Source organism: Lepisosteus oculatus, chromosome 4, assembly GCF_040954835.1.
Source record: "Lepisosteus oculatus isolate fLepOcu1 chromosome 4, fLepOcu1.hap2, whole genome shotgun sequence".
Classification (NCBI taxonomy): domain Eukaryota; kingdom Metazoa; phylum Chordata; class Actinopteri; order Semionotiformes; family Lepisosteidae; genus Lepisosteus; species Lepisosteus oculatus.
Genome location: NC_090699.1, coordinates 10,588,432 through 10,597,807, shown reverse-complemented (window position 1 = coordinate 10,597,807; position 9,376 = coordinate 10,588,432). Strand labels below are relative to the sequence as shown.

The following is a 9,376-nucleotide window of genomic DNA, read 5'->3' as shown; positions in this document are numbered from 1 at the left end:
TTTTCCCAGAAGCCAACGATCAGAAATGAATCATTACTAATTGCAAGCCCAGAAAAATTGATTTGTTAAGTGAATAGACCCCTTTGTAACCGCAATCGTGAAGTACCTCCAGTGTGAAAGTGCACTTAAAGCAGTAAAGAGGAGGCTCTTCTTCACGCCGAGGGTGGTGGGGGTGTGGAACAAGCCGCCCAGCCACGTTGTTGAAGGCGATACCCTGGATTCTCCCAGGACACAGGGTGATGAGATCCTCCAGGCAGGACAGGAGGCTCTTCTTTACACAGAGGGTGGTGGGAGTGTGGAGCGCATTGTTGAAGCCGATACCTTAGTTTGATTTAAGAAACAGCGGAAGTGATCCTCCAGTCACAGTCACAGTCTTCTTTCCACAAAGAGCAAGGAGCCCGGAGCAGGCTGCCCAGTTATAGGTTTTACACTCTGGTTTCTTTTTGCTGCCAGATGTAAACCGATGCAACGAATGCTCCACTCTGGGTTAACCTGTCTGGTGTTATTTCAGTCTCAATAATTTTCAGAAATGTTTTTTGTTAAAATACTTTCTTCGTTTAAACCCACCAAAAAGTGTTTTCCCCCATGGTGCTCATAAGCATCAGTGCTACTGAACAGGTAGTTCAAGTAGGGAACTGCGTCAGCATGCGTAGGCTGCACACCTGAAGAAGGCTCCACAGCCAAAACGTTGTGTTTTCTTTCTTTTCTTGCCAGCACAGGAATAAACCCGTTACCTGTTCCTTTGCAGTGCTACTGAACAAGCAGGCTTCTTGAATTTCAGCCAGGCTGTCTCATGTTATGCAAAGGGAGAAAGTAAAGGTTTATTCCTGCTGAAAAGAGAAGGAAAGAAACACAACGTTTTGGCTGTGGAGCCTTCTTCGGGTATCTCACATTTTGCAACAATCAGCGCTGCCGTTTCGAGCCCCCTTATTACTTCTCAATAACTTTGTTTTTGTTAACAATAGCGGAGCCCGGCGGCCAGCCAAGATCGCGAAACCTTTGCGACAGCAGCTGTGCAGCGCTGGACGTCACCCCCGACCGCAGCAGAAAGGAATAGAAACGGAGCGGATAAAGACGAGCGGGCAGAGCGGACTCTCAGACAGCGGAGGACGGAGAGCACCCAGACACACGTCAGCGCACCACCCGCACCGGCTCTGTCCTACAGCACTGTTCTCCGCTAACCGGGCATGCGGCACCAGGATGGCCGAGTGGTTAAGGCGTTGGACTTAAGATCCAATGGACGTATGTCCGCGTGGGTTCGAACCCCACTTCTGGTAGACCGGGATTCCTTTTACTTTCTGCTTGCAATTAAGTTAATCAAATTACATTATAGCATTGATGGCTAAATTTACATCTCATAAAGATATATATATATATTATTTTTTACGAAGATCTAAATTCTGGAATTCTGAATCCCGAAAGTGAGCTCACAGGGCTGCACCACATCTGAGCCATAACGAATTGAAGAAAAAAGAACGCCACTTTTTAACGATTTATTTGGGTTTTTTTTGTTTTGTTTTTAATAAGAAATATATATTTTTTCATGTCGTTTCTTTTTTCAGGGGCGCCCCTTTCACGGAGAGAAAAAGAAGATCGTGCATTCAGAAGGTGCAGCTGCCAATCAACCGAGAGAGGTTGGAGCGACATGGACCTTTTTCTATTTTTTTTTTTCTGAGAGACATTTTCCTGCTTCCTGTTCTGTCGCCTTCAGAACCCAGGAACAATCGTCGCCATGGCAATCGAAGGGACCCCTGGCTGTGCGATTGAACCGGACGTGATTGCGCGTCCCACAAGAAGAGAAACTCCAGGGCGCTGCATGGACGTGTAGTCGTGGCCGAGTGGTTAAGGCGATGGACTAGAAATCCATTGGGGTCTCCCCGCGCAGGTTCGAATCCTGCCGACTACGGGCTCCATTTTTTTTCCCCTCCGTTTTATGTTTTTTTTTTTGCTAGTTTCATTCTTGGTAAATCTGTCGATAAACGTCTCTCTTTTTTTTTTTGAAAGACGAAACGGCAGTGATCTCTGTGCTTGACAAGAAGACGACGGGTTTCAGTCTGCTCTTCACCCGTCTTCTGTATCCTCATGGAAAAGTCTTTCTCGCGGTCTAATCGTTATTAGAGATCGTCATATAAACATGATATATATGTGGAGTTGATGGTAATTATCGTTATAAAAATATGGGGATGCAAAAAGTGAACTTAAAAGTTCAGTCAAGAAAAGTCTTTGTCAGAAGTGGGATTCGAACCCACGCCTCCAGGGGAGACTGCGACCTGAACGCAGCGCCTTAGACCGCTCGGCCATCCTGACGTGTTAATAAGCGATACTGGTGTTCAATACACCGCGTTCCTGTTTGGTGCGGTTTTGTTTTTTGTTGTCCAGTATAATTTTGGCCCACGTTTCCTCTTACGGCTAAAGTTGTAGTTTCCGTTTTTATTTCGATTCGTTTCAGAAACGCGTGTGAAAACGTTCCCAGTTGTCTGTGCTCCTGTTGCTGCTCATTCGCGTACATTACTGACACTGCAGGAGACTCCCTCTCCGGACACAAGTCCAGTCACTCCGCCGAGAGGAGAGCCCTCAGTCGCCGGCGACCGACCGCCACTGGGGCCAGTAGCATTAAAACATGCGGTGCTTCGGAGAATGAGCTGGTGGCTCGTCTGCAGTTAGAGCATGCAGGCTAGAACTGTGCGCCACAGGAAAAGGGATTTGGACAATTCTGCGCTTTCAGAGACTCATTGCTGCTACAGCTGCAGGTGAGGACGTCCTGTATCCCTGACTGCCTGCTTGATTGATCATGATTCTCATTAAAATGACCTTTTTTTCCTGTCCTTGTCAATGGAGACTGAGCTGTGTGTCCTGTACATGTCAATGAGGACTGAGGTGTGTCCTGTCCTTGTTAATGGAGACTGAGCTGTGTGTCCTGTCCTTGTTAATGGTTCTATTTTACCCCCTAGTCATATTAGATACCCCAAAAATGCTCTCCTTATTGTTTCTTCTACAGCATTACTGCTGCTCCTACTATTGCTGCTGCTTCTCACAGGAGCAACAGGAACAGGACAGGGGGCATGGAGCGAGGAACAGCCCCCTCACGCCTCCAGGACCCCGGGTTTGAGATCTCGGTGTCTGCTCAGTCGGAGATTGCATGTTCTCCTAGTGTTGTTGTAGCTCTGGTCCCCAGGGGGCGCTGTCCAACAGTTGTTCAGGCTCTTCCTACTTGAACAGAGTGATGAAGCCAGTTCAGAGATGGGAATTATTAGGAGGCCATGATTATGATGGTAAAGACCAGGGGGAAATTTGAATAGGAAATCAGGGTTCCCACAGAAAGTCAGGACCTAGGTTTTAAGTCTCATCTGAAGGACGGCGCCTTTTTACAGTCTACTGTTCCTGGGTGGAAGAAGATCAATGAGCCTTCTGACCTTCTAGGAGCAGATTCTCTCCCTGTGCTTCTGGTTCCTCCCTCTTCCCAAAACAGAAGAGGCACAGTTTGGGATGAAATGGGTGTCACACCTGAACGGAGGCAGTGCAGTTGTGTGCTCTGAGCCAAACCTGATCTGGGATTGACTCTGGCAGCTCAGTGAGGACAAACAGCTCTCTCTAATGCAGGGCAGGGAAAATGTCCCCCAGTCTCTAGAGACCTGCTGCCTTCTGCGACCTGCTGCCTGAAATCTACAGCAAAGCCAGCTAACTTACAATTATGTCTTGCAATTCCATGAGCACAGTGTACAAATTGCAGTTAATTCCTTCTGAAGATATGGGCATGAGCATGACAATAAATCCAGAAGAACTCTGAGGCATTGAAAGTGTCAATCTGAGAGCGGTCTCTGGCTCTGACCCTGGGGAGCCCCAGTCCAGCTATTGTCATAGGGCCCCCGAAGCTGCCTGTCATTTAAAGAGAAGGAGCACTTGTTCAAGCAAGTGCTCTATTGAGACAGTGGTAATTCAGTGAGGGGAACGCTGGTTCTGGAGGTGGAGGATGGTGTGATTCTTGCTCCCAGGGATATCCTCATGTCTTAATTGAACACTCCACCTGTGTAAGTGATCACAGGTTAACTGTTCCAGGCCTTTGGGAAGTGATGACTTATTAGTATTGAATGTGTCTCTCTACTCTTGCAGGTTTCAAGGTCTTGGTGAAAATTGGTTTCGTAGCAATAGAAGGTGAATCTCACCTTCTGAGAAGGGGAATGACCAGAGAGGAGTAGGAAGAAGCACTGCACTGCTGGACAGGCCAGGATCCTCACTGACAAGGACAGGACACACACCTCAGTCCCCATTGACAAGGATAGGAAACACAGTTCTGTCTCCATTGCCAAGGACAGGACACACAGCTCAGTCTTCATTGCCAAGGACAGGACACACAGCTCAGTCCCCACTGACAAAGACAGGACACACAGCTCAGTCTCAATTGAATAGGACAGTACACACACCTCAGTCCTCATTGACAAGGACAGGACAGACACTTCAACACTCAATCCTTAAAATGGACAGCTTGAACTTCTCCAATACCACCGAAGGAAACTCTACGGATGATAACAAATTATTGAAAATGAAGACCTTCCATCTGGTGATCTACAGCTGCTTCTTTGTTGTCGTCCTGCCCATCAATTTCCTGGCTCTTTATGGACTGTTCCGCCTGATCAAGACCGATTTCCCCCTCCCCGTCTACATCATCAACCTGCTCCTGTCGGACGTGACCCGGATTGCCATCCTGCCCCTGTTTATTGACTCCACCAGCAACGACTATGAGTGCCCCAGTCATTGCGGTGCGGGCATCATGACATACACCCTCTGCGTGGTGGCAGGAGTGGGATTCCTGCTGTGCATCTCCGTCGAGAGGTATGTAGCCCTGGCCCATCCTCTCTGGTACCGGTATCACCGGAGTCCCAAGTCCGCGGTCCTCATTTCCCTGAGCGTCAGGGTTCTCGGCATAGCCTTCATGGTGGGGGAACTTATCGGATCTACTATTGCCTACTGGCTGTTTTTGGTCGTTATCTTTCCTCTGCCGCTGCTGGTCCTCGTTCTGTCCTGTGCCGGGATCCGCAGAGCCGTGGGGAGAGCAGTCTCTGTCCCAGAGGAGGAGAAGACAAGGATTCGGCGCTTGATGATCCTCCTCCTGGGAATATTCGCCGGGATGTATGGGCCGATTTTCTTTTGCTACTCCTATTTTTCTGCGGCGGCAGGTGAGGATGCCGCTTACTCCAATGTGCTGGAAGTCTGTCTGCTTACAGCCTGGGCCATCATGAACCTGAGCCCTCTGGTCGATCCGATTCTCTATATTTTCCTCCGGAGGGACGTCAGAGACGCGCTGGGCTGCCTGTCCCTCTGTCTGAGACCGGCCGACTGCCGGCGGCCACCGCCCGCCCGTCAGGGAGCAGGAGCATGGGTCTCGTAGCCGGTCTTAGACAGCACACACCTCCTCTGGGAAGGGGTCTCCCTTATTTCATTGTCATAGAATTCTGCAGAAAATGTCCGTCACCTGACCCATTTTTCATTTTAGTCGAAGACGAGACGCCCGCGAGAACAATTCATAATGGCGAGGCTGAATTGCTGTGCGTGTTTTGCCTGAGTGAATTAAGAGGAGAGGAAATAACCCGTTGGACTGAAACTGATGCTGAAGTGAATATCGTCACACAAGGTTCACCACTTGCGCATTTACCCTCTGTCTGGGAAACAGCAGGCTGGCTGTAAGGAGTTGGACCCCAAGGCTACTCCTGAGTCACATTTGCAAGTATTGGGGTGTACCGTTTTCTCTATAAATTATATAGAACCCCTCTCTCTCAGTGTAGTGTTAATGTACTGGAGTGTCCAGTCATTCAATGTGTCTGTATGAACCCCTCTCTCTCAGTGCAGTGTTAATGTACTGGAGTGTCCAGTCAGTGTGTCTGTATGAACCCCTCTCTCTCAGTGCAGTGTTAATGTACTGGAGTGTCCAGTCAGTGTGTCTGTATGAACCCCTCTCTCTCAATGCAGTGTTAATGTACTGGAGTGTCTATGGTGTCCATGCGAGTAAGAAAAGAGTAATAAATAACGAACTTTGAACTGAATACAATATGTTTTTTTCTCGGGAAGGAGACAGTACTTTTTTTTCATTACCTTTGCACACTGTAGAGAACGGCCTCTGTTCATGTTCATACACTGAAACCGAGGAAGAGGCCTTTCCCATCGAGGCGCCTTGTGCCGAAAGTGCTGTATCTCTTAAGAGATTATTTCCCAAAAAAGCCACACCTAACTTCCGTTTTTGTTAAACCGAGTACCCTTGTGTTCTGAACCGGCTTCTGGAGAAATACAGTTTAGCAGGACAGATAGTTTGTGTCACTCGAGACCGTGTCAGATCGTCGAATAATTTTCCCCTCTATACGCAGGCTGAGCGAATCAGCAGTTAAAATGCCGAGCGGTCTAAGGCGCTGCGTTCAGGTCGCAGTCTCCCCTGGAGGCGTGGGTTCGAATCCCACTTCTGACAGTACCTCTTCTTTTCCTGATGATTTGTTAAGAGTGCAGATGAAAAGAGCACAACAACGTAATATGTTTCTACGAGAAAAAATATTTTGATAGGTGACGGGCGGCCCGTTTGGAAGAGCAGACAGATAAGTGGGAAAAGGAAAATCAGGTAGAAAATGATGTACCTCCCCGTCGGGGAATCGAACCCCGGTCTCCCGCGTGACAGGCGGGGATACTCACCACTATACTAACGAGGAGCTCGTGTATGGTGTCGAGCGGGAGCTGTGTTTCGTGTCAGGAGACGTTTCCTCTTACGGCTAAAGTTGTAGTTTCCGTTTTTATTTCGATTCGTTTCAGAAACGCGTGTGAAAACGTTCCCAGTTGTCTGTGCTCCTGCTGCTGCTCATTCGCGTACATTACTGACACCTACAGAATCAGTTATTTCGGGGATGTCTATCAGGTTTCTAACGACGGATAGTCCTTTCAGTAGAGCACGATACACATTGAGAGCAACACGAGTTTTTACCTGCTTCCCGCTGTCTAATAATGCTCATAAATGTTCAAGAATCTATTTAAAAAGGCACATCTGAAATTATTTTAGCCTGTGGTCTGTCTGTCATCCCCGCTGTTGGTGAAGAACAGCCGCCTGCAGGAGACTCCCTCTCCGGACACAAGTCCAGTCACTCCGCCGAGAGGAGAGCCCTCAGTCGCCGGCGACCGACCGCCACTGGGGCCAGTAGCATTAAAACATGCGGTGCTTCGGAGAATGAGCTGGTGGCTCGTCTGCAGTTAGAGCATGCAGGCTAGAACTGTGCGCCACAGGAAAAGGGATTTGGACAATTCTGCGCTTTCAGAGACTCATTGCTGCTACAGCTGCAGGTGAGGACGTCCTGTATCCCTGACTGCCTGCTTGATTGATCATGATTCTCATTAAAATGACCTTTTTTTCCTGTCCTTGTCAATGGAGACTGAGCTGTGTGTCCTGTACATGTCAATGAGGACTGAGGTGTGTCCTGTCCTTGTTAATGGAGACTGAGCTGTGTGTCCTGTCCTTGTTAATGGTTCTATTTTACCCCCTAGTCATATTAGATACCCCAAAAATGCTCTCCTTATTGTTTCTTCTACAGCATTACTGCTGCTCCTACTATTGCTGCTGCTTCTCACAGGAGCAACAGGAACAGGACTGGGGGCATGGAGCGAGGAACAGCCCCCTCACGCCTCCAGGACCCCGGGTTTGAGATCTCGGTGTCTGCTCAGTCGGAGATTGCATGTTCTCCTAGTGTTGTTGTAGCTCTGGTCCCCAGGGGGCGCTGTCCAACAGTTGTTCAGGCTCTTCCTACTTGAACAGAGTGATGAAGCCAGTTCAGAGATGGGGATTATTAGGAGGCCATGATTATGATGGTAAAGACCAGGGGGAAATTTGAATAGGAAATCAGGGTTCCCACAGAAAGTCAGGACCTAGGTTTTAAGTCTCATCCGAAGGACGGCGCCTTTTCACAGTCTACTGTTCCTGGGTGGAAGAAGATCAATGAGCCTTCTGACCTTCTAGGAGCAGATTCTCTCCCTGTGCTTCTGGTTCCTCCCTCTTCCCAAACAGAAGAGGCACAGTTTGGGATGAAATGGGTGTCACACCTGAACGGAGGCAGTGCAGTTGTGTGCTCTGAGCCAAACCTGATCTGGGATTGACTCTGGCAGCTCAGTGAGGACAAACAGCTCTCTCTAATGCAGGGCAGGGAAAATGTTCCCCAGTCTCTAGAGACCTGCTGCCTTCTGCGACCTGCTGCCTGAAATCTACAGCAAAGCCAGCTAACGTACAATTATGTCTTGCAATTCCATGAGCACAGTGTACAAATTGCAGTTAATTCCTTCTGAAGATATGGGCATGAGCATGACAATAAATCCAGAAGAACTCTGAGGCATTGAAAGTGTCAATCTGAGAGCGGTCTCTGGCTCTGACCCTGGGGAGCCCCAGTCCAGCTATTGTCATAGGGCCCCCGAAGCTGCCTGTCATTTAAAGAGAAGGAGCACTTGTTCAAGCAAGTGCTCTATTGAGACAGTGGTAATTCAGTGAGGGGAACGCTGGTTCTGGAGGTGGAGGATGGTGTGATTCTTGCTCCCAGGGATATCCTCATGTCTTAATTGAACACTCCACCTGTGTAAGTGATCACAGGTTAATTGTTCCAGGCCTTTGGGAAGTGATGACTTATTAGTATTGAATGTGTCTCTCTACTCTTGCAGGTTTCAAGGTCTTGGTGAAAATTGGTTTCGTAGCAATAGAAGGTGAATCTCACCTTCTGAGAAGGGGAATGACCAGAGAGGAGTAGGAAGAAGCACTGCACTGCTGGACAGGCCAGGATCCTCACTGACAAGGACAGGACACACACCTCAGTCCCCATTGACAAGGATAGGAAACACAGTTCTGTCTCCATTGCCAAGGACAGGACACACAGCTCAGTCTTCATTGCCAAGGACAGGACACACAGCTCAGTCCCCACTGACAAAGACAGGACACACAGCTCAGTCTCAATTGAATAGGACAGTACACACACCTCAGTCCTCATTGACAAGGACAGGACAGACACTTCAACACTCAATCCTTAAAATGGACAGCTTGAACTTCTCCAATACCACCGAAGGAAACTCTACGGATGATAACAAATTATTGAAAATGAAGACCTTCCATCTGGTGATCTACAGCTACTTCTTTGTTGTCATCCTGCCCATCAATTTCCTGGCTCTTTATGGACTGTTCCGCCTGATCAAGACCGATTTCCCCCTCCCCGTCTACATCATCAACCTGCTCCTGTCGGACGTGACCCGGATTGCCATCCTGCCCCTGTTTATTGACTCCACCAGCAACGACTATGAGTGCCCCAGTCATTGCGGTGCGGGCATCATGACATACACCCTCTGCGTGGTGGCAGGAGTGGGATTCCTGCTGTGC

At 48.7% G+C, this 9,376-nt stretch overlaps 2 protein-coding genes and 3 non-coding genes across 6 annotated transcripts in view; 4 read left to right on the top strand and 1 right to left on the bottom strand.

Moving 5' to 3' along the window:
* Positions 1-997: 997 nt before the first annotated feature.
* LOC102691320 (ovarian cancer G-protein coupled receptor 1-like) lies at positions 998-6,017 on the top strand. 2 transcript variants are annotated; one of them, XM_006643194.3, is made up of 3 exons: positions 998-1,274; positions 1,563-2,750; positions 4,111-6,017. In XM_006643194.3, exon 3 carries the CDS (start codon positions 4,475-4,477, stop codon positions 5,384-5,386), a length of 912 nt encoding a protein of 303 aa, XP_006643257.3. In that variant the 5' UTR covers positions 998-1,274; positions 1,563-2,750; positions 4,111-4,474; the 3' UTR covers positions 5,387-6,017. The 2 variants fall into 2 exon arrangements, with proteins under 2 accessions (XP_006643257.3, XP_069044730.1); XM_069188629.1 differs by having other exon boundaries at positions 2,999-6,017.
* trnal-uaa (transfer RNA leucine (anticodon UAA)) lies at positions 1,195-1,277 on the top strand. Its single transcript has one exon. It is a non-coding gene; the product is annotated as a tRNA-Leu (tRNA).
* trnas-aga (transfer RNA serine (anticodon AGA)) lies at positions 1,825-1,906 on the top strand. Its single transcript has one exon. It is a non-coding gene; the product is annotated as a tRNA-Ser (tRNA).
* A 600-nt stretch (positions 6,018-6,617) lies between the features above and the next one.
* trnad-guc (transfer RNA aspartic acid (anticodon GUC)) lies at positions 6,618-6,689 on the bottom strand. Its single transcript has one exon. It is a non-coding gene; the product is annotated as a tRNA-Asp (tRNA).
* A 31-nt stretch (positions 6,690-6,720) lies between these two features.
* Positions 6,721-9,376, top strand: part of LOC138238335 (G-protein coupled receptor 4-like) — a 3,762-nt gene continuing 1,106 nt past the window's right edge. The window contains exons 1-2 of the mRNA XM_069188628.1: positions 6,721-7,311; positions 8,671-9,376. The exon at positions 8,671-9,376 is cut by the window's right edge and continues 1,106 nt beyond it. Of these exons, the coding sequence (XP_069044729.1) occupies positions 9,035-9,376 (342 nt within the window). The 5' untranslated portion in view covers positions 6,721-7,311; positions 8,671-9,034. The remainder of the gene's footprint in view (positions 7,312-8,670) is intronic.